General features: G+C 48.3%; 1 protein-coding gene across 1 annotated transcript in view; it reads right to left on the reverse strand.

The window, feature by feature from the left end:
* Pdia5 (protein disulfide isomerase family A member 5) overlaps window positions 1–17,759 on the reverse strand; it is an 88,520-nt gene extending 70,761 nt beyond the window's left edge. The window contains exon 1 of the mRNA XM_050159791.1: window positions 17,523–17,759. Coding sequence (XP_050015748.1) covers window positions 17,523–17,744 — 222 coding nt within the window. The 5' untranslated portion in view covers window positions 17,745–17,759. The remainder of the gene's footprint in view (window positions 1–17,522) is intronic.
* Between the last annotated feature and the right edge of the window lie 7,026 nt (window positions 17,760–24,785).

A 24,785-nucleotide genomic window follows, 5' to 3' on the forward strand; every position in this document is an offset into this window, starting at 1 on the left:
CTCGTCTGCAATCAGGCAGAGCCACAGGTCCAGGCAGGAAAGCATGCGCACGCACGCACATTCAGCACCAGAAAACCTGGCGTCTTTTGCCATCTGCACAATGACCTACTGCAAAGGTCACACAGCACGTTTAGAACCCTGCCAGGTTGGTGCGTGTGGTGACTAGTTTACCAGTAGGGTAAACCCAGCAAGTGGGTACTTGTGTCCTTCTGCAGATGAGGGAGAAGGACCAACAGTTAAGTGACCACGGACAGGTAGTAGACAGGCAGCAGGGCCAGGGCTTCATCTTGCTCATTACGCCTGCTCTGAGAGGAATCCCCTTTTACTCCTCAGGATCCTGGCCTAACCAGTCACGGAGAAAAGAAGCCACTTCCCAGCAATAGAACTAATTAACGGCCAGGATGGCTGAGCAGAAGTTTGCTCTGACACTCTGCTTCCTTCAAGCAGGGGATCACGGGATTGACCAGGGCTCTTGGGACCAAGGGTAGAGACATTCTACATGAGGTGGTCACACTTGATTTGTTCCCAGCAGGACCTGTGTGTGAGATGCCAAACCTCCCTTTCCACTTCACCCTGCCTGGTGTCCACTCCCACCTGCCCACAGCACACACAAACCCCCTTTCACTCCACTGAGCCATCCGGCAGTGCCCCCATCCTACACACCTGGAAAACAACCAGGAATAAGAGTCCTTGTCCCATCACACCCCCTCCGCCACCTTAAAAAAACAATGCTGTCTCCAGGGCACGTGCCAGCATCCTCCCCATTCCCTGCAGCTGGCGGTGGCTGTCATTGCAGGCTCAGTATGCTCTGCAAGTCCCAGAGCCAGAGCCGGAGCCAGTCTATTATGTAAAAGTGGCTTGCCGAAGAAGGAAGATCTGGGGACCGAAGTTTAACATTTAGGAGGAAGGATGGAGGTGGGACACAAGCCTTTTTCCTCTGTCACCTGAGTGAAGATTCCCTTCTTGTGTTGGGAGCCGTGAAGAAAGCGGCTTAATTTAGTTTAACCCACATTTTGCTCAAAATAGCTTTGAAATGTCAGAATCTGGAAGTCTAGACACTGAGGAACCTGGTGGTAAAGGGACTGAGGGGTAAAAACAGACAAGGGTCTCAACTGGATGTTGGAGGACCGGGCTGGCTGAGAATTCAGGGCCCAGATCTGGGAGCACCAGGAATCACAAAGTCAAGCTGGTACCGACCTTGTCAGTTACTGGCTGAGTGACCGTGGGTACATAGGTCACCTCTCTTCAAAGTCTGCTTCTATCTCTGCAAACGGAAGGGGCTAAAGCTTTTTCCAAAGTTCTTCCCAATGGTAGCATTAGATACGCCTAATATTGTGACTACCTAGAGGCAAGATTGCCTTCTGAAGAAGTGGCTGGCTTTCCTGTGCTGTGGCCACTGCAATGAAAGCCTTGTCTCAAAGACTCCCCGGCACCAAATGGGACCATCTGGTTAAACCCCAGACTGTGGGATGTAAGCATAAGTTATGTGCTAATTATTAAGGACAATCCTTAGCAGGTATCTAAACAGGAGACGTTTGTTTTGAGACAGGGTCTCTCTACATAGATCAGGCTCAGGCCAGCCTCGAACTCACGCGCCACTATGCCTGCCTTGGAAGGAGTCTTCTTAAATCAGCCAGCTGCAGTTATATAAGGTGGCTAGAACTCTAACAGCCATGCTGAGAAGGTTCTCTCACACAACAGAGGGCTATCCCTCTCCAGACTTCAACACGAGCCGAATAAATGGTCTTGAGGTCCGACCTTCTGGCATACACACGCATAGGACTGAGCGCCCAACTAAACAGCAGCTTCAACAAGAAGGCACCTGAAATACCAGACCTTGAACCCACTTCAGATGGGCAGCTTATGAGGAAGGTGGGAGAGGGTCTGTGGAGGGATGCACGTGCTGTGGCTCTCCTGACCAATGGCACCTTCACTGGGCGTTACCTTCAAAGGTAACCACCAGCTGGGACCTCTCCAGTTCCCCTCTCTGGCCCTTTGCTCTTCAGGAGGCCAGCTCATCCCTTACAAGGGTCTGGACAAGATGGGTGAGACAGAAGATGACTGTGGGATCTCACCACACGAACACCCTCCGGGAAGTCCATGTTCCCTGACCTGCCTGTGTCACCCTGAACAATGCCAATCATGGGAGGTTTAAGCTCCTCCCCTCCCAGGTTAGCTACAGCCATCACACGCTGAAGCCCACCATCCCCTGTAGAGAGCCCAGGTTAAACACCCCAAGTCTTCACCCGTGATCTCGTCGCCCCTCGTTCTGAAGCATCTTCCTGAGACGTGACATCAGAGCTTAGACTGATGCTGAACGCTGTGCCGCCTGAGAAAAGTAATGCACTTTCTGGCACTGTGATTTATTTTTGGAAATAAGTACCCTGCTTTCATAACTCAAAACACAGGATATTAATCACACAACCCTTTGCTGGTGGGCCACAGTTGAAAGAGAGAGACAAAGACTGGGGCACCATTAGCCCAGCCTTAAAATATAGAGCCTGACCATTCCAGGGCTGGCAGGAGCGTAACACAGCCAATTTTTCTGGCAAGCTGCTTGGCATGAGGTAGCGGGTCTCTTGAAAGTGCTTGTGCCCTTTGACTCGGTGGATCCACTTCTGAGGAGCTGTCCTGAGGGGATGAGCGAGCTTTCTGCCACCGACATGACTCACACAGCCCCAACAACCAGAGTCAAATCCGTGCAAACAACCCAAACAGCCGGCAGCAGGGGAATGGCTGCACACAACGGCACAGAGGAATGAAGGGACAAGGCAAAAACATGTGCCTAGAGGTTAAGTTAAAATAAATAAAATAAACGAAACACTCACGGCATGACCACAGCTATAAGCAAACAAAATGACGCTCAGGAAAGACCGGCAGAGAACAATATGCACCTTCAACTGCCCCTGCACAACTGCATGCTTCTTTCTCTATTTTATAGCTCGACATAGCAAGAATGTTTGATTTCAGTTTTTAAAGGAAAAAAAAAAATGACCGCCGTTTGGCTACATTATGGAAAGACCTCTCAAAGAGTCTCCCAGTAAAGAAATTCAGCTTTACAGTGGCGAGACGTGAAAGTTCCTGAGTCAAGCCAAGGACCAACATTAACAGCACCAGGGACGGAGCAAAGTGAGACAATGGCCTCCTGCTATCTATCACACACTGAACGGAAACATCAGCACTCAAACTGTAGCTCCGGTATGCCAGCTCACTTCTGTAATCCCACCACTCAGGAGGCTAAAGCAGAAGGTTTGGGAGTTAGAAAACACAGCAAGATTCTGTCAAAACAAAAGAAAAAAAAAAAAAAAACAGGGTCAGCAAGATGGTTCAGTGGGTAGAGGAGTTTGCTGCCAGGCCTGATGATCTAAGCCCAATCCTCAGTACCCACATGGAGGAAGAAGAGAATAAACTCTCCTAAGTTAGCCTCTAACCCCAACAAGCACGCATGGCACACACACAAGCATTCACGCACACATGCACACCAAATAAATAAATGTAATTTTTAAAGTTATTTTAAAACCTGAAAACAAATGAACAAATAAAAATCTCAAGCTGTACAAAATACTTCAAAAAAAATGCCAAGGTCATAAAAAAACAAATAAGAAGCCACCCGAGGACAAAGAGAGCTAAAGGACAATTGGGCACGCTGGGTCGAGCCTGGGCCCTGGAGTTGGCCCTACAAATCTGCAGCTGACACACCTGCAGACTCCATCAACTTCAAATCCAAAGCATTCCCGAGAACTGGCCTGTACCGACTCATGGCGATTGTTCTCGCCACAGCCCCAACAGCAGTGTGATGTTCACGCATCATAATGCAGCATGCACCGAGCAGGCATCGTAAGCCAGAGATGACTCAGGATTACATACACAGAAGGATTACATACGTGTGAAACCCTACGCTATTCTAGGGACTCTGAACACTCGTGGCGTTACATAACAGCAGGGTTCTTGGACCTGTTCCCCAGTGGCCACTAAGGGCCATCCGCTCTCATTTCCTGACTTTGATCATTGCATTGTGTTAGGTGAGATAATATTCCCGGGTTTTAGGAAACACAGTCACGCATTGCTTAATGACAGGAACCAGTTAATGCTGGGAAACGCAGCTCAACAGGGCTGAAACACACCGCTGGGTCACATGACTGCTCTGAAGCATTTAGGGAGCAAGGGACATCATAATATATACTCTGTCCATGTAGGGGAAGAGTCTAAACGGGATCGAATGGAGGGCCTAGGAGAAAGAACCTGCTATATTTGTTTTTCATGCAACTCTCCTGTACGGCTTGGCTGGCACTACTTCCACTCGAGAGACAGAAAAACAAAAAGGTTCTTGTGGGGGGTGAGGGAGATCACTCAAGGGCAAAACACTGGAGCAAGTGTGGAGACAGGAGTTCAGGTCCCCAGCTCCCGTGTAAACGCCAGGAAGATGTGCGGCTGTCTATAACCCCAGTTCTCTGGAGGACAGATTTGATCCCAGGAGTAAGATGGCTAGACAGACTAGCCAATCAGTGAGCTCTGGGTTCAGACGAGACCCTACCTCAATATACAAGATATACTGAGAAAGACACTCAGCACCAACCTCTGGCTGCCACACACATGCATTCACACTCACATGCACATGCGAGTGTACACATTCTAACACACACACAAACACACTCGTGCACATACCAAATAAAAGCAACAACCACTGGCTGAGGCTGGGGATGTAGCTCAGTGGTAAAGAATTTACTCAATATGTGAGCCCTGGATTCAATCCCCAGCACTGCAGAAACAAGCCCTAGCCTCTGGCACAATAAATAAATTAATAAAATAAAATAAACCTGCCCAGTAAAAGAAAGGAAACAGAGACAGTGCTAAGAGATGGCTCAAACGCCCCCCTTCACTTCCCACCGGCCTTCTGGCCTGCTCTGCCATGGCAATACCAGCACTTTTCCACACACAGCCCGCGCTCACCTGCCCTTCCTTCCTGCCCCTGCACTATCGGCTGGCTGCTCCGCCACTTCAGGAACCATGGGTTTTCTGTTCTGTTTTGTTTCATTTGTGGGGAGGTTGGGTGGTTTTTGTTTTCAGTTTTGGGGGTTGTTTGTTTCCTTTACAGGAACTCGTATATAGAATTTGAAAAATGCTGGGCGGGGATGTGTGGCTCTGTGGTAGAACACTTGCCCAGCATGCACAAGGCCCTGGGTTCAATTCACAGTCACCATGAAAAAAAAAAATAGAAAAATATCCTGCATGTAAAACATAACTAGAAAAGTCTTTTTCTCTTTTCTTTTCTTTTTTCCTTCTTTCTTTCTTTCTTTCTTTCTTTCTTTCTTTCTTTCTTTCTTTCTTTCTTTCTTTCGGTTTTTTGAGACAGGGTTTGTCTGTGTGGCTTTGGTGCCTGTCCTGGAACTTGCTCTGTAGACCAAGCCGGCCTTGAAGTCACAGAGACCCACCTGCCTCTGCTTCCCGAGTGCTGGGATTAAAAGCATGCACCACCATCGCCCGGCAATACCTAGCAAATTCTTACAACATGGGTTTGATGAGGTAGCTATACAAAATAACCTGAATTTTTAAATATAAATAACTTATGCTCCTTCAAAGGACGAATCGTAAGCATCTATCTCCAACCGCATGGCAGAGCACTGCTCCTAAACCAGGAAGGAAGATGGGACCATAGAGTAAGTTTGGGGATCACACCACCAATTTCTGATGTCATTGTTTATCCAGCAAGGTTTAAAATACAACAAAAGTGTCAAGAGTCCCCAATGGGGGAGGGGGCAACAACACAGGCACAAACAAGCACCGGCCTCTAGCTGAGGGGTAGGGGGGAGTATGGGGGGAAGCAGAGACTGGGGTGGGATAAGAGCTTAGTAGTTAAGAGCCCTTGCTGCTCTTGCAGAAGACCCAGGTTCGATTCCTAGCACTTACATAGTGGGGCTCATAACCATCTTCAACTCCAGTTCCAGGGAGACCAAGGTCTCTTCTGACCTCCATGTGGGCCTTTAGGGGGTACTCAGCACTAAGGTTTGATCGGGGTTACACAGCAAGTAAGTGATCTCTGGTTCAGACACCAGTTAGAAGGGGTGGAACAAAGGCGTCAGTCACTCCTTGTCCTGTGCACACAAAGCTAGCTACACGTTCTCAGACAGGTTGACCATCTGGACGCTGACAATCTGAAACAAGGTCTACGCAGCACAGGCTTGTATTGATCCCCTTTGATCAGCCTCCCAAGCGCTGGGGTTACAGATCTGTGCCACCGTGCCTGCATCCAAACACAAAACTTTCCGGAGTATCAACACGGTAAGTGGACAATCCCACACCCAAGGACACCTGATGTGCCCCAGTGCAAATGTAGGTATGCTATAAAAAATACTCCATAAAATTACCTTCAGGCGACACATATAGGATGCATTTGAAAGGGAAATGATCTTCGGACATGGAATTCATCACGAAGATCTCATTATGTATATGAAAATATTATAAAAAAAAAAACCTGAAATCTAAAACACTCCTGATCCCATCATTTCTGCTAAGGATTCTCAGCCTGTGTTTTGCCTCCTTGGAGAAATCACTCCTTATACTAAGGACAGCAGAGCACAGTTTCTCCCTGTATTCTGCACAGCACAAGTGTGCCTGTCAACAAGGGACAAGTCAGGGGCAGGACAATTGATCCAGGAGCCTAGAAAAACAGGTTTGCTTAGCCTGAAATTGCAACTGCGGTGCATTTAACCAAGACATACGTCCCTGAGGCTTTTAATGGTTCGGAAAACCACTTCTAGGGCCAAGAGGGCTTTGGGTGACTGCCAGCCCAGTGTGCCAGGCTTGCTAACGAGGATGAACTGGTAGAATACACTGAATTGGGAGGGGGGACAGGGAGAGGAGAAGCAGGGGAGGAGGAGGTGAATTCCCACTCTGGAAACCCAATCATGCCTCAAAGCTTCGCTAATTAATAAGAATAAAAGCCAACTCAGGTGCCCCCAGCCCACAGCCAGGCTTTCACACACACTACCACACATTCTGTCCTCTGACACCAAGTCTAAAGCCACCACCTTTCCAGCCTTCCGGTCTCCACTCAGCAGCAGTCATGAAATCAATCGAGCGGGAGACACCTGCATCTTTTTCAAATGACATGAAACAGGAAGATCAGAGCGTCTGAGAGGTGGCGAGACTAAGCATTCGGAGGAACGTATCTGTGGTCTGTGTTGGGTGACAGAGCAATCTACGTCTAACCTGTGAGAGGCCCTGGGTTCAACCCTCAGTACCTCCACCATGCCCCCAAAAGGTGAGCATGTGTTCTGGCTGTAAGCCACTTCCCTGGGCATGAAAACTGAGGCTCAAAGCAGTTAAAAGACTCACCTCATGCCAGGCCTGCAGGGTCTGCCCAGGGTGTGTACAAAGCTCCTATGTTCTCTATACCTGGCCATGGGAGTGCCGCCACAGACTCCTCTGGCGCTCTCTCCCGTTCCCTATAGCTCTAAGAAAAAGAACCAGGAGGCCAGCAAGTTCACTTTCCCTTCTAGCCACTGTGTGTGAAAGACCGAAAGGAGCCATGACAGCCTGACCCATCTTCTTCCGCTAACCTGCATGCCTGCAATTCCCTAGAAGTCCTTCACAGAATACTGAAAACTTCATGGGCTTGGGCCAAGTTGCACGGCAGGACACTGGCAATACAACTCAAGACAGTGGCAGAATGGCAGGCCGCACCAGTCAGCAGAGAGCAGTAACCTTGCCTGCCAAGCGACTCTCTGCCACACAAATTAACACTCCCTGCTATAGTTTGGATTTGGAATGTTCCCCAAAGGTCCAAGTATACAAAGCTTACTTCCCAACTGCGGTGTATTATTGCAAAGTCAGAGAATACCAAGACTCGGGCTCCTTCCTGTCTCTGCTCCACATTTGCCACAAGATATTCAGGCCTTTTCCACAGGCTGTCCCTGTAACAGATGGTGCTGCCGCAAGCAATGGGGGCCAGACATCAGGGACTCAAACCCAAGAACCCTGAGGGGAAATAAGCCGTTCTTCCTCTTAAGCGAATAACCTCAGGGATTTTGTCATAGCCACAAGAAACTGACTCAAGCATTTTTGTATCTCTATCCCACTTTTCCCCCTTTTTGAGACAAGGTCTCACCGCACAGCCCTGGCTGTCCTGGAACTCCCTATGTAGACCAGGCTGACCTCAAACACACACAAAGATCTGCCTGCCTCTTGCCAGGGTCTTCTGGAGAGCTAGGATTAAAGGCACCTGCTACACACAGTAGTACCACAACAGTTAGCTTCCTGTAAACCCAAACTTCTGGGCCTTACTCTTAAAGAGGGTTGTTTTATGGGTCTTGACAGCCCAGAAATCTGGTTTTTTTATGCACAGATTCATATATATGAAAGAATAAATATATATGTATATATACATACATACATACATACACACACACACACACACACACACACACACACAAGTTCAAGTTTATTGATCAAACCTTTGCTGGGGAAATCAGCACCTTCTCTTAAAGTGGATTTTAGCCACAGAGCCATAGCCTGACTGGAGAGGCTGCCATTGATGCATCTTTCAAAACCACTCTCTCAGGACCCCCATGTCACTCCCCTCCCCATTCAGTCAGAACTTACCATCGCTTCCCTGTCCAGTCCTCATCCCTCTGAAATGTGGCCCCTGCCACTGAGATGGCTCAACAATGTCCCGTACCCAACAAACCCTATGGGTATCAGGTTCTCACAGCCGCTTGGGCCTCTGTGGTCCTCTGGTCTCCCCTCTAATTCTCCCCGTGTCCTCTCCTTCTCTGTATATACACCGAGGCCTCTCTGGGCTCACTCAGTCCCCCTCCTTTGTCCACCGTATGCTTTCTGCAGGAGACTTCTCTCCGTAGAAGAACACTGCTAATGTCTCCAGCCTCGGCTACTCCGTTCCGGGCGACACACTCATTTCCTGCTGTCCTGGTGTGCCTTCTGGTCCTGTGATAAAAACACTCTGACCAAACACAACGTGGGGAGGAAAGGGTTTAGGCTTCATCTTACACTTTCAGTTCACGGTTCCTCATGGAGAGAAGTCTGGGCAGGAACTCAAGCAGGGCAGGAGCTTAAAATGTAGAAACCAGAAGAATGTTGCTTACTGGCTGGCTCCCAAATTCACATTCAGCTCCTTTTTTATACAGCCCAGATCCATCTACCTAGGGACGGTGCTGCCCACAGTGAGCAGGGCCTTCCTCAATCGATTAGCAACCAAGAAGACGGCCCCCACACCCCAACATCCCACAGGCCAGCCTGATGAAGGCAATTCTTCGACTGAGGTTCCCTCTTCCCAGATGTGTCAAGTTGACAACTGAGATGTGAGTCACGTCTACACACTCAGCAACAGCTGTCACTGTGGGTTCAAAGACCACAGTTAGAAAACCTAATTCCCATACAAACCCATATTGAGCATATTCCAAAGTTTTACAATAAAAGATCCACTAAAATAACAAAGCCAGGTCAAAAGAGAACATAAGGAGGGAAGCTCAAAAACTCATATTTTTAAAAGAGGTTATTAGAAAGTAATATACTTAGGACCAAATTAGACACCAGGACTTCCCGTATACAAACAGATTGTTTGCAGCTTCTCCCAATCCAGAACATGGGCCCTGAAGAATAAACAGAGCTCTCTCCCGCAGATGGCTTTCAGAGGGACTTCTTACACTGGAGGCTAAGAGCACTGGCTGCCCTTTCAGTGGACGAAGGTTCAGTTCCCAGCAGCCACGTGGTAGCTCACGAGCCCCTGTCTGTCATTCCCGGTCCAGGAGAGCCAATGCTTTCTTCTGGCTTTGCACATAGTACTCAGATATATGCAGGCAAAGCACCCACACAAAATACAATGAAAATTTAAAAAAAGTCTAAAAGAAAAAAAATTAAAGTTCCCAAACCATTTTTTACTTCCAAACGTTGGATAATCTTTTTATGTCTCTGTTCCTATGCATCGGAGCCTGTTCATGGCGAAGAGGATGGAACCCAGGGCTTTGTTTATGCTTTCTGCCTCTATATATACAGGGGCTACATCACATCTCGAGCCCCTGGTATCCTGGAGCAGTGTTTGCGCCTCCTGCCTCCCACACGTTATTAGATACAGTGCCTGAGAGTCTGTGAATCTGGGTGGAAAAGAGGGCTACCCTTATTTTTGGTTAACATCGGCGTACTTGTAAGTGCACTAATGCTTTCTTCAGCTTAAATATGGAGGTGGCACATGCCAGTAGTGACTACAGTCACCCACTCCACCAACAAAAATCACCTTTTCTTGCTCCTGGAGCAGACAGCCTCATGTGCTGTTTATGATAGGACCACCGCTCTACACAATGGAAATTCTCAAACCTGCCATCCAGATCTTCCATGACTCAGCAACCCAGCACATCTATGACCAACAAGTTATGGCCATCCTACTCAGCATGTGTGGCATTTCTGCTTTCCCTTCTAGTCCCACGCACTCTGGATAACAAACAGGGCCCCTGGAGTCTCGGGGAAGTCTTTCCTCAGTGCCCTGTACCCAGGGAGGGATCGTAAGCCTTCTCTTGCTTCCTCTTCCAGCAGCTCCTATCTAAATGACATCACTAATATTTGACTTGGCCACTGGAGGAAGGGTGGCACTGGTCTGATTCATCAGTACAGCTCAAATGTCTGCGCACAGGACCCAGCTCATGAAAGTTTTCAAGGAAATGACCATTCTAAAAGAGAAGTGACTGTTGAATGGCCAAACTCCTGTCACACCCTTAGGATGCAGGCGCTGGTCCATTTCCTCAATGGGCACATAAAATATTCTGCCCAGGAAGCGGCAAGATGGGACCCTTTGATAAAAGGACACCCCTGGAGACCCTTGCCTACTTGGTCTAACAGTGGAGGTTCGTTCCCTCTGGGTAAGGATTCTGAGTCACCTTGTACGGTTGAACCCTAGCTGGTTGCTCTCAACCTAGACCTTGTGAGCGCTGCCAACAAGGACTAAAGGATCTGCTGACAAACAGGATGCTGACGGGCTAGCGGAATGGCGGCACTCTTCGGAGGAGAGGTAGCTCCATCCCTGTTCCAGAAAGCTGTAATGAGCTGAAAAGTGCACATACAACCGGGGCCTCAGTGTGACTCTGAGAATAAAAAAGATATAAAAAGGCTATTCTAACCTCACGCCATCTGAGTGTCATTAGCCCCCCAGTGCACAACGGCACAGCTAATGGCTAGCAAAAAGTGCTGGAAGGCTGGCATGTGGCGGAGGGTGGCCAAGGGGGATGCAAACCGAGCTACTTGGAGAGGAGGAAGCCAGCTGGTACCCAGCCAGTTGCTCCTCCCGGGATGCAGCCATCAGTAAGCTACAGGACAAGCGGTACTGCCACTCCAGAAAACAAGGCCAGCTCAGCTGCTTAGACATTCAGGGCAGCCGCTGAGCCTTCACTGGCCGATCCAGGCACCCTCCGTTCTTATGAAACAGTGCTGTCCCCCACCTTAGTTCATAGACTCATCCCTCTCTGGGGTCACAGTATTGAACCAGCTTAGCTCACCACATCAGCACAGGACCTAACGCCACCCTGAAGAAAGGACACTTGGATTAAGCCGGTCAACCCTAGGTACCTCTACAAACATGTAAGATCTGTCACAACTCCACCCACTAGAACAGTCAGAGACTTAGTAGGAGCATGCTGTAAGACAGGACCAGCAGAAGGGACAGGCCAGGCCACCACAGAGGAACAGCAAGCGAGGCGGTGAGAGGCCCAAAATAGAGCAGCAAGAGGTCTGGGCAGTTTACACAGCCTAAAAGAACTTACCCTCTCCTTGCAGCTGTTTCTAACCTGGGTACTTAGTTTCGAAATTAACCACACAGAACAGCCCTGCAGAACAAAACCACAAAGCTGGGGGGAAAACCCTCTAGGGATTAATGTGGTCTGGTCAGTGTGTCTCGGCCCCAAGAGAGGATCGACTTTCAGAAAGACGATTTAACCCCTCAGCCTCTTTGTAGGCATCAACCAATCCCCAGGTGTAAAGCAAAAGAGGGAGAAGGCAAGGGTCAGTACCAAGAAGCCCGAGGGAGAACCCCAGCAGCACAGGCCCCACCACGTGCCACCCATATCACATGGTCTCCTGCTCACACCTGCCAGTCTGGCCCACCAATGTATATGACCTACTCTCTACCAACGTCCTACACCTCGTATTCAACAGCTTTCAGAGATGCCGAGGCTCCTGCTGATGTTGAGCACTGTGCAGCAGGCTTCTTACATTGCTTCTGCCCAGCAAAATGGATACTATTACCATTTTACAGACAAGTAAAGAGGGGGCCCAAGGCCATGCAGTTACAGAGCATCAGCTGGCTGAAAGTCGCTTTCTTTCCAACACATCACACTTGACTTGAAAAGTTAACAAGGAGGAAAGCAAGAAGGAAGTGTTCTGGGCAAAGCAAACAACTCAGCCTTTCCCCTCTAGCCACTGTCTATGGTGTTGTTAAAGGGACCGCTTTCGTCTGTCGTTCTGTGGCCTCCAAAATCCAGTCCCGGGCTTGGCAGACATTTCCACTTTCCATTCTTGCACCACCAGACTCTTGGTTCCGCTTCCCACCAGCTGGACCCCTCTCCTGTCTTGCTCACATCTCAGTCTTGGGAGGCTTCTTTCCCTGTCTGCAGCATTTACTCCTTCCACCAAATGCTCCTCCGTCACCCATATGCCAGGGCCTGGGATATGCGCCCACCACACATCAGTCAGGCAAGGATCCTAACAGCCACAGAGCCTGGAAGCCACCCTCCCTGTGAGAACAACCCTTGCCTGGGGCCTTTTCTGGTCACTCGGTGCCCACTATGTGCCCCTGGCTGAGTCCCCAGCTGTCAGCACTTGGCATCCATGTGGAACTCAACCATAGCTCCACCTAAGTACCCCACACATCTGTTTTAAGACTTCCTTGGTAATGTGTTTATTTCTGTAGGAACAGTGCACTCTAAGCTCCAAGGAGCATTATCAATGGCAATTAGGTTCCCAGGCCAGCCCACAAAGGCCTATTAAATATACAACGGGTGTCAGGGAAAAAGACAACCTGCCTGAGTGTACCTCAAAAGCTCTGCAGGAGAGGTCACGGGGCACATATGCCTTCTGAACCTGCACCCCCTGTCTCCTGGGCTCTGAGCTCTCCAGTCACCACAGGGGCAAGGGCACCGCAAACAAGCTGGAGAAGGGAACTGGGAGGAACGCAGTTCACAATTCAGCAGACCTGGCTCTTCTCTTGGTTCTGCTGAAGGCTGGGGGGTGGGGGTATAGTTCATGGGTAGAGTGCTTTGTCTAGCATGCATGGGGCTCAGGGTTCAATTCCCAGCACTACAAAATAAAGAGCAAATGTCTCGAGCTCATGGACTCTTTAAAAAAAATTTGTAAATAGATACATTGTCTATTTTTATATAAATTTTTATCAAGATTGGGCTTCTTGATGTGAAAAATCAATATACTACCACTGGGTTCAGTTTCAAAGACACAAAACATCACATCTAAAATACAGACATGAATAGGGCAGTGGTGGTGCATGCCTTTAATCCCCAGCACTCAGGAGCAGAGGCAGGTGGATCGCTATGAGTTCGAGGCCAGCCTAGTCTATAAGAGCTAGTTCCAGGGCAGGCTCCAAAGCTACAAAAAATCTTGTCTCTTAAATAAATAAATAAAATAACAGACATGAAAGAAGTACGTGTATGTGTGTGTGTGTGTGTGTGTGTGTGTGTGTGTATGTGTGTGTGTTGCTGGGGTGTGAACCCTGGGCCTCCCACATTCTAAGAACTATACTGCCACTAAGTCACTGCCAAAGCCTCAGGCAAGATTTATTTATTTACTTACTTACTTTGGTTTTTCGAGACAGGGTTTCTCTGTGTAGCCCTGGCTGTCCTAGAACTCACTCAGAGATCCACCTGCCTCTGCCTCCAGAACACTTGAATCAAAGGCATATGCTACCTACCACTTAGCTCATAGGCAAGTTTTTAACTGGAAATATTTGAATTAATTTAAAAAAAAAAAATCCTTTCACTGCCGTTATTCTTGGAATTTGTTTGTACACTATTGAAAATTCCACCACAGCCCAGCAGAGAACTTGGCCTGACATTTGAGGACCATCAGACTTGGAGGCAGCTACTAAGCCCTGACGGGACAGTTCTCATCCTGTGACTGCCCATACACTTCATAACAAAGCGTGTGGCCCTCAGGGAAGGCTGGGCTGGGCAGGAAGCACCAGCTGGACAGCAGGCTGACAGGTTGAGGGGTCCTGCCCTCTGTAGTCCAGGTGCCACCGGGAACTGTTCTAGAAGACTAAAAAGGGCTGCCAAGAAAACCTTTAAATTTTTAAAAACTTTTCTGATCATAAACATATATATATTAGAAAACATAAAAAATAACAATCAAAGATGTAAACAAAAATCACCCACCATATCACCTTCTAGAACAACCAGTCTTTCAATGTTCTGGTAGTTTTTTCATCTGTAACTTCATCCACTCTGAAGTCTAGTTCTGTATCCTGGTTTTTACACATGAGCCTTTTTCCTCTTTAGATGGTCTTCATCCACATCTTAGCATATCTGATCAACGAGCACTACTTGTAGTAAGCGTATTCTTTACAACTACCGCAATGGACTGAATGTTTGGTGTAGCCTAAAAGTCAAATGTCAAAATCCTAACACCCCCCCACAGCCTTGGGAAGGTTATCAGGGCTGAAAGATTAAATATGCATGAATAGGATCAGTGCTTTTAAAGGGGACCCAGAGAGCTCTTGGATCCTCCTCCCTGTCACACAGGATACAAGAAATCAGCAGTCAGTAGCCTGGAAGAGAATCTGCCCTAGAACCTGCCTGAGTCCTGGCATCAGTCATCCGGCATCTGAAACAGTGACAGATTTGTCATTATAAGGACCCAGTCTACGGTGTATTTGTTACAGATGCCAAACTAACAAAGAAACACTACTTTCCAAAGTCTGAAAGTGGCCAGAAGGTTTTACACCATGCCACAATTATTGAGTAATTAATTTACTTCCGTATTTTGCGTTTATAAAAAGATGTGGTCCATGCACAGCCCTGAACACAAATCTCTGTGAACCTTTCCCATCATGGCTTCCCTTATTTGAAAGGGGTGGCTCCAAAACCTCTAGTGGTTTGCTGGAAACTGCAGACTGTGCAGAACATATAGACTTTTCCTCATACACCCATACCTGGGATCAACTTTAAGTTATAAATTAGGCAGAGATTTAAAATAACTAATGAAATACAGCAGTTATTCTTACACTGTGATAAAAAGTGAATGTGGCCTCTCAAAATACCTTCTTATACAATGCTCACCTTTTTTAGGACATGGTGGCTGGCCTGAAATTCTGAGAATGACCTTGACTTCCTGGTCCAGCTGCGTGACTTTACACCACACCCCATTTACGTGATGCTGAGATCAAACCCAGGGCTTTGCTTTTGCAAAGCAAGCACTCTACCCTCTGAGCTGTGTCTTCAGACCCACCGTTCTTCTTACTCACCACAGATAGCCTAAAACTGGACAGTGAGGCCATAGATACCGGGGATACTGATTTTTTTTTTATTTTATACGGTATTAAGAACTGAATCTAGCACATGCTAGGCAGGCATTCTGTCACTGAGTTATACCCCCTCCTCCCCAAGTTGAGACAAGGTCTGCCCAGGCTGCCCTTAAACTTACTCTGTAGTCCAAACAGGACTTTTGATCCTCCTGCCTCAACCTCCTAAGTACTTGGGATTCCAAGCCTGTGTCACCAGATCCAGTAAGTACTTTTTCATATCCCTTGGGCCACACCCAGGGGCCTTCAGTCACTACAGAGTGAACAAAGAACCCAAAGAGCTCCTAGAGACCTGGGAGTCCCTTATCAGATCCACATAGCTTTTAAACTTACCAGGCCCAACCAGTAGCCCAACCAGGAGTCCCTTATCGCTGCCTGCTGATTGCAGGCTCTCATCTCTCTACCTCACACTTGCTTAGGGGAAAAGACATAAAATGCTTTGTTTAGGACTCCCAGATGCCAGTGCTTTGAGAAAACTCCAGTGCTCTTCCACATTGCCTGTGGGGAGGTACCTGCAGGCCTCTACCTAGGAAGTATCTACAACACATTATTCCTGCACTCTGCTCCCCGCCCACCTTGGGAAGGCCACAGGGACTCTCCCTCAAAGATAATATATGGCTCTCCTGTGACAGGCAACCAGCAGCAGTAAGAGCATTAGCTCTTAACTGCTCTCGTCCTTCTATCTTTATTTGCTCCTGGATTGACTGCTGTTCAGCCACAGGCAACATCTGACAGCGGGCACAAAGTGTAGTTTGCTCTCCACCCAAAACTCAGGTCGGTGGCAAACACCGTGGTTGATAAATGTTTACAGAGTAAAAGTTCAGACTCTTAAGCCCTTGGTTTTACTGGAGGGAGGGAAAAGGGAAGAAAGCAGAACCCTCCTCCCTCGGAGTTCAAGGACTGACATCCTGATTGGAATCAGACCTACTGGCTCCAGGAAACTGATGGCAAACATCAAGCAACACCACCGGCAGCACCACCCTTACAGGGTCCCTCCTGGAGGGAGGACACAGAGCAGGGCACAGGGAGCTTCCTTCGCCACCTACTTCCACACAAGAGAAAACTCAAGGCTACTCCTTACAGGTGACCCCCAAAAGGACAGGACCCTGGGAAGAGAAAGTGTTTAAGGCCACTCACCCCTCTTCCCCACCCCCCCAATCTGCTCAGCATCGTTGCCACACCCAAAGGGAAAACAGTGGAGTGGTAGGAGCAGGAAGTCTTCTGGAACTGGTGGCAATGGTAGTGGGAGTGACGAGGATGGACCCAACAGAAGGGAGACAGAAGTTATGGGAGAGATGTGGAAGAAGGCCACAACATCCCATCACACAGTCACAGCAACCCCTCACCCCAGAGGCACACCCATTCCCACTTCTCCGGGGGATGCCCTGGAAAGTCTCCCATCCCCACAGTCTGCACCCCCGTTCACCCTCTCCTCCACTCCTGTATCACTCCGGTATCATTTTGCAGTCTACCGAGCTTGTTCCTCCGACTCCTCAGCCGACCCATCTGACAAACTCGTTAGCGGGTATCTTTACTGTCCCCAGCTCGTGGAAGAAACGCAGACACGTTTAAAGATCCGCGGCGTCAGACTGCTCGAAAGTGGCCGGAGCTGGAGCCGGCGTCACATGGGTATGGGAGCAGAACTCCTGGAGGTGGCGACCCCACCCCAGCCCGCTACGCGCCCTTTCTCCCTGGGTCCAACCCACGAGCAAGGTTACCTGCTGCACAGGTAAAAAGCATCCTCCACCCCGCACTCACACAAGTGCAGGCGCCGCCCGGGGTATCCTGCCTTGGCTGAGGGCGTCCCGGACCTGCGCCCCCGCAAAGTTATGCAGGACCACGAACCCCGAGCAAGGGATCACCCAGCCCGACCCGGGCGGGGCGCAGAGGACCAGGACCCCGCTGCCCCCCCGGTGCGCACGCCCCCAACCGCCCCGGACCGCGCGCGCCCACGGCCACGCTGAGCGCACATGTCGCCGACCCGCAGCCTCACCCCAATCGCCAGTAGCAGCCCCCACGCCCGCGCCATCCCCGCCGCCTCCTGCCGTCTGCGCCCGGCTCCCGCGCACGCCCGCCAGCTCCACGGCGGCCAACAGCAATCGCCACTTCGCAGCCGCTCCCCGCCTCCGAGTTCCCGGTGCCACGTCTGCCAAAGCCTGCGCACTAGGCTGGGAGAGGCGGCCCGGAGAGGTGCCTGCCGGGAGTTGTAGTTCATGAACCACCGAACGGGACTCCTTTGAGATGGACTTTGCTCTGGGGACACGGAGCAGCAGCTGCGGGGATCAGGGGTGGGGAGGGTGAGGAGTAGGGGTAGTGGTTCACTTGGGGACCTTGCTCTGTGCCCGGACCTTCAGAACCAACAAGTCACTCTGCCCACAGAAATTAGTTTACACACTCTAAGGATTAGGAGACAACTCAGAGAATTCCAGTCATTTGACTGTAGATAACTAATTGTAAAGTCTAGCGTGGCCTGTGGAGAATAAGGTAAACCCTCTACTTCCCAGGCTCCGACTTTCCTCTTTTTTTCCCTTGGCAAAATTTTATTGAGAGGTCTGGAAACAATTTAGAGATCCCTAAAAAGTTAAGCATAGATTGCCGTATGATTCACTTACTCCTTAGTCATAAACTCAAAAGAATTGAAAAGGGTACTCAACCAGTACTTGCACACACCACTGCTCCTAACAATGCTGTTTACATTAGCCAAAAGATAGGAACAACCCAAATAACCTCAATGGAGAAAATGTGATATCTGCCTGCACAAAGGAATACTATTCAGCCAATAAAAAGAAGTGTTGTCATTTGAACAAATACCAAAATATGGTGCTGAGTTTTAAAAAGATACATACTGTATGGTTTCATTCATATGAAATATCCAAAGTCTGTCAAAGCTCCAGAGTGTGAGCAGATTATTGGTTGGGCTCGGGAAAAGGAGAAATAGGAAGAGACTATTTAATGGATTCGGGGAATATAGAGGGGGAAGCTGTTCACCAAGCTGTGTGCTTTAAAATGGCCAGTGAATGTCAGTTACCTGAAAAAACTGTAAAATGGGAGCTGGCGAGATGGCTCCGTGGTTAAGACCTCTTTCTGCTCTTAGAGACTAGGGTTTGGTTCCCAGCATCTGCACGGCAACTCACGAGCATCTGTATCCTGAACTCCAGCTGCTGTGATGCCCTCTTCTGACCTCCAAGGACACTAGGCATGCACGCAGTACCCATAGACAGATGTAGGCAAAACACTCATACGCATAAGATAAATTTTTAATGTAAAAAAAAAAGTCCTCTTTTAAGTCCACTTTGCCACGCATGTCATCAGCCAGCTGTTCATTAGGAATGTTTGCTGGACACCTACTCTGTCTGAGGATGCAGATGGACAGTGGAAGTGCACAGTCAGGACTTGGGCGATGGTCTCTGAATAAACCTTGCCTGCTATCTAGAGGTTCAAGGCCACATCTAGAAGTCACCCTTGCCTTGCCCCTTCCCAAGAGACCCATCTAATTCCTTGCCGTGTCCTGTCTATTCTACCTCCAAAATATAGGCATTTTGCCACCCCCTGCTGTCACTGGTGTGTTCCACCCAGGCAAGGGTAGCAGCAGTCTCTGGTATGTCCCTGCTATTCCTAATGACCCATGTGGTAATGTCACTTGGGTCTTGTGAGTCATTTCTCTAAACCCATTCAATGGTTTCCTGTTGCCCTTAGAACAGTGTTTCCCAACCTTCTTAATGCTGTGCCCCTTTAATACAGTTCCTCATGCTGTGGTGACCCCCAACCATAAAATTATTTTAGTTGCTACTTCATAGTGGTAACTTTGCTAGTGTTATGAATAGTAACATAAATATCTGAAATTCAGGATACCTAATAAGCCACCCCTGTGAAAGGGTCATCTGACCTCCCCACAAATGGCCTCTACCCTCCTGTTGGGAATCACTGCCTTAGAGTAACAAACCTCTTGAGGACCTGCAGTCCTGTGTCTGCCCTCTGGACCTCATCCAGATCCTCATCTCTCTCTGGCCGGTTCCGCTTCTGTCAGTCACTCATTCCTGGGACCCAGCCCCTGAGCAGTTCCTACTTCCTGTTCATTCCAGGCCTTTGTTTGACTGGCACAGTCTAATCCTCCAGGAGCTCTCCTGTGTCCCCATTTACAGGAAACCGTAAAAGGCAATTTCATCCTCCCATCCCTGAGCCCCTAATTCCCTCGCTCTCTGTCCCTGTTTGGCCTTCACTGACCACAGTCTGCCTTTTCATTCTGTCTCTAGCCACGGGTTTACATCTATAAATTCAACCGAGTGTGGTTTTAGAACCGTCTGTACAAAGACCTTCAACGATACTGGCCCCTCGTAGGATCAGTTATTTCTTGTTATTGTTCCCTCCTAGTGAAGCATCTATTTCCATAGCATTTACATTGCGTTAGGTATCATAAGTGATGTGGAGGCTGTGTGAAGTGGATGAGAGGTCCTCACAGGTCAGGTTATGTGCGAATACGAAGCTGATTTGCACACGACACTTTAACAACCCTGTGGTTCATTGTCTGTGAGGACCCTGGGGATGTTCTAGGAAGCAATCCCTGAGGATACTGAGGGACAGCTGTATTTAGTTGTATTTGTTGTGTGTTGCTCCACCAGGAATATAAATTTCCCTTCCTGTTTACCATCCCACTTCCAGAGCCTGAGACGGGCTGAGCCATGGGTGTTTCCTGTGTTGCCTGGGTGAATAGCCCTATGAAGTCACCTGGAGGAACTTCAGAAATTTCTACAACAGGTGGGGAACACGGCTTCCTCAACATACTCGGCAGCTTCAAACTCACGACCCACATCTGAGAAGGTGAGCCTTGCAGCTCTTCTCAGTGAGTCTATTTCCCATCAGCAAAATGAAGCTTGTGAGAAAAAACTAACCCCTCCCAGTGTTAGTGTTGTGTCCTTGTGACAAATGCCCCACAGGAGGGGCGTCTTGAGGATGGGATTGCTTGTGTTGGTGTGGTGTTTCTGGTGGCGGGGGGGTGGGGGTGGGGGGGACACGGGGACAGGGACGGAGAAGCAGGAAGCAGAACCAGAGATGCCCACGCCACCTGGCTTGCTTCCTTTCCCCCTATTCAATCTGGGTGCTCGGTATATGGGACTGTGAAGCCTGCACTCGAGGTGGGTCTCTCTCAGACCCCTTTACTTATCCATCTCTAGAAGAATCCTCACAGATGTGCCTACAAGAGGGCACTCATTACCCAGTTAGCTCTCGCTATCAACTTATCAAAAGCTACAATTAAGTAGCTTTATTGAGTTCCCTAGATTCCCTCTGCCTCTGGGCACATCTGTGGGACACTGTCTTCACTGTTAATTAGCATAGGAGGGCCCAGCCCACTGAAGACACCATTCCTTAGGCAGATGGTCCTTGTCTTAGTTAGGGTTCCTAGCACTGTGGTAAACACTGTGACCTGAAGCAACTTGGAGAGGAAGGAGTTTATTTCCTGCATCAGAGGTAACGCGATGTGGAATAGCAACCAGGATTAACTTCAGGGTTTCTGTCCTGACTTCCCTCAGTGATGGACTGTAACCTGGAATTTAAGCTATTAGGGTTTCTGTTGCTATGAAGAGACGCCGTGACCATGACAACTCTTATAAAGAAAACATTTAATTGAGGGTGGCTCACTTACAGTTTCAGAGGTTCAGTCCATTGTCGTCATGACAGGGAGCTTGGCGGCATGCAGGCAGACCTGGTGCTGGAGTAGCAACTGAGAGGCCTATGTCCTGAAGGCATTAAGAAGTCAACTCAGACAGTGGGTGGTATCCTGAGCCTAGAAAACCTTAAAGCCCACTCCCACAGTGACACGCTTTCTCCAGCACGGCCATACCCACTCCACCAAAGTCACGCCTCCTAATAGTGCCATTCCGATGAATTTATGGGGCTCGATTACATTCAAACGACCATAAACCAGATAATCCCTTTCCTCATCTGTATTGCTTTCTGGCAATTTATTGCAGCAACAGAAATGAAACTAGAACACTAAACTTTCTGGGTGTTTCTCAAGTCAATCAAATTGCTATTCAAGATTGACCATCAGGTCTGGGACCATAGCTCAGTTATTATAGTGATTCTCTAGTATATAACAAGCTTTGGGTTTTGATCCCTAGCATCACAGGAAACTGACTGTGGCAGCAGACACCTATAATCCCAGACCTCAGGAGGAGGCAGGAGGATCAGAAGTTCAAGGTCATCCATGACTATATATGAGTTTGAGACTATGAGTAAAAGTCTGTCCAAAAAAAAAAATTAATCATCAATCTCATGTGTATATACCAACTATACTTTAAAGTGTTTGCTACAACTTTATTCTTAGTAGCTATCATGGGCTGAAATATGTCCCCTCCCAAATCATGTGTTGAAGTCCTATCTCAATACCTCAAAATGTCCCTGGCTTTGGAGACTTTAAAGAAATAATTAATAAAGGTTAAATGAGGTTATTGAGGTAGGCTCTGCCGTATGAAAAAGAAGCAGCTAGGACACAAATACACACAGAGAAAAGGCCGTGTGAAGATACTGAGAGAAGGTAGTATTGCTAGGGAGAGAGACCCTCAGAAGAGCTCAACCCTGCCAGCACCTTGACCTTGAACATGTAGACTTCAGAGGCTCTGTTACGGGAGCCCTAGGGAACCAGGACAACAGCCAGACTAACCCTGATGCTCAGGGAAAGCAAGCAGACGCAAGGCAATACTCAGTGTCAACCTGAAGTTCAACAGGCAAGGGAGTTCTCTGAAGTTGGGAAAAGAGCAAGTGGAAGGAGCGGAGGGGAAGCAGGGAAGCATTGTGGGAGTGGGAGATATGGAGATTAAATGATGGTTGCCTGCTGACTTATTACATAGAAAGTCATTTATTAATTGAGCTGAATTAATTGCCTGGGCTGTTATAGTAGCAATTGTACAGTGACATTTGAAAGGTCTAAGCAAGGAAAGGCTTGGTGAGGCTTCTAATCATCAGGACTCCTTGTAACTTAAATGTCTTCTAAGACTAGATCAAGTTCCTGCTCTATGAAGCCTCGAAACTCAATTGTCAGAGCTAAGAAAGGGGAGGAATAAAGGAAAAGGGGGAGGACGGGATCGTTATATAAACTGTTATATAAACTGGAGCTTATCACCCTGCAGGGAGAGCTCACCAAGACTCAGAAAGTTCTAAAGGGCGACCCTTTAAGACTCAGGAAGTAGGCTGGATGGTGGCTGCGCATGCCTTTAATCCCAGCACTCAGGAGACAGAGACAGACAGATCTCTGTGAGTTCAAGCTCAGCTTGGTCTAGAGTAAGTTCCAGGACAGGCTGTAAAAACCACAGAGAAACCCTGTTGAGAGAGAAACCCTGTCGAGAGGGAGAGAGAGAGAGAGAGAGAGAGAGAGAGAGAGAGAGAGAGAGAGAGAGAGACACTCAGGAAGTAAACTCAGAAATATTAATAAATCCCTAAATCCTAGCAGTTTTACAAGACCCCCTCTTTCACTAAAGTTACATAAACAGTGAAGACAGCTGAGGAGAGGAGATTACAGTCTGTGAAGTTACCTGTAAGTTGTACAGAAAGTTGCAGGGGTTCAACTTTCATGAATCCTCACCCACACTGGGGTGGGCTTCCAATGAGATGCAACTGTCTGTAAATAATCCCACATTCCTATGAGTAATCCTAATAAGCTCATTGGTTCACCTAGTTAACCTCTGGCAGTATCGTGACTTTGGTTTGTTGTCAGTTATCTCTCTGGAATGAGTACACCTTAATATTTGTCTCCCCAGGAACAATGTCATATGGCGGGGAGGAGGATAAGAGAAAGGAAGGAAGGAAGGAAGGAAGGAAGGAAGGAAGGGAGGGAGGGAGGGAGGGAGGGAGGGAGGGAGGGAGGGAGGGAGGGAGGCAGGCAGGCAACAAGCCAGCCCCGTGTCTGGGAGCTGAGAGCCAGGTAACCAGAGGGCAAGAGACTGAAAAGAAAGAATAAAAATCTCCAAGAAAACAGACCATTTCATTCTACAATTGAAACAAGCTAAAATGTGATTTATGGCTCTTCCGGGAATGTTTAGAAATTCTAAGCTTCATTCTCCTTGAAATGTTCGGAAGGGAGCATGGGGCAAGTGCATCCTTCCTCCATTAGGGCCTGCAATGGGAGCCATCCGTTTTTTAGCACCAGCCCCTTGGGGCCCAGTTAGAGAAACTCCTATCCTGTTCTGGGTTGTGAATTTGACCTCTCCTTACGTTCATGTAGCCAACCCCCTCCATCCTGCCAGCTGGCATGTGGGCCAACAGAGTGACCATTTTGTGATGATCAGCATGAGGAAGGAATTCAGGGAGAAATACTTTCCAGACACAAAGGAATGTGTTCTGCTTGCTTCTATGTATAAAAGGCCCAGAAGCCAAAAGGAACCGACTTTTAGTGGAAGAGCACGAGAAATCACTGAAAAGGATCCCTTGGGATACTGGAAAATTCTCTTCACTCTCTGAATTTAGATGCATGGGCGTGCTCATACTGGGAAAATGCGCCACACACATTCGCGGAGTATACTGAACAAATGCTGTGTTTCAATAAAGTTCACAATTTGAAAGAAAAAAGGAGGAATGAAATGGAGAGGTAGGAAAACTTAGCTCTGAATACAGAAATGTAAAAAGACACCAAGTCTCAAAATAGAAACAGCTAGGAAATCTTTTGGTAGCATCTAGGCCTGGCTGAGAGAGCCAATAAAAGGAATTAGGCTGTTTGACACTGCACAGGGCCCAAAGTTCCAGGGGCTGCCTTACAAGGCTTTGACCCCATCCCTCACATCTACCTCAGCTGGCTGATAGCAGACCCTCTCTCCCCATTGTCTTATATCCTACCAGCCCAGGACTCAGTTTCCCTCTCTATAATCCCACAACTTTCTGTAAAGACTATGGTCCTTAAGAACAAAGACAGCGATAAAGTCACAGAGACAGAAAGTACATCATCAGTGTGTTCCAGGGCCAACGGGGATTTGTTTAATCCATAGAGTTTCCAAACGAGCATTGTGTTACTTTTCCCAGGACAGTGTGAACAATCACTTATTCACTCCAGATATGGCACCAAGGACAGACCAGAGTAACAATTTCAGCCACAGATTAAGGAACAATGAGGTTTTGGGCTTAGTTTTTTGTTTTTGGCGAGGGGTTACTTATGGGAGGGCGTTACTCAGCTACATCACCAAAAGCCTTATCCAGCAGGCATAATGATTCAAAAAGGCTGCATCACTTTCGTCCCATACCCAGTCAGCCCTCCACCTTCTATATATTC

This window comes from Alexandromys fortis, unplaced genomic scaffold, assembly GCF_014885135.2.
Source record: "Alexandromys fortis isolate MF-2015 unplaced genomic scaffold, M_Fortis_MF-2015_v1.1 scaffold_119, whole genome shotgun sequence".
NCBI classification, from domain to species: Eukaryota; Metazoa; Chordata; class Mammalia; order Rodentia; family Cricetidae; genus Alexandromys; species Alexandromys fortis.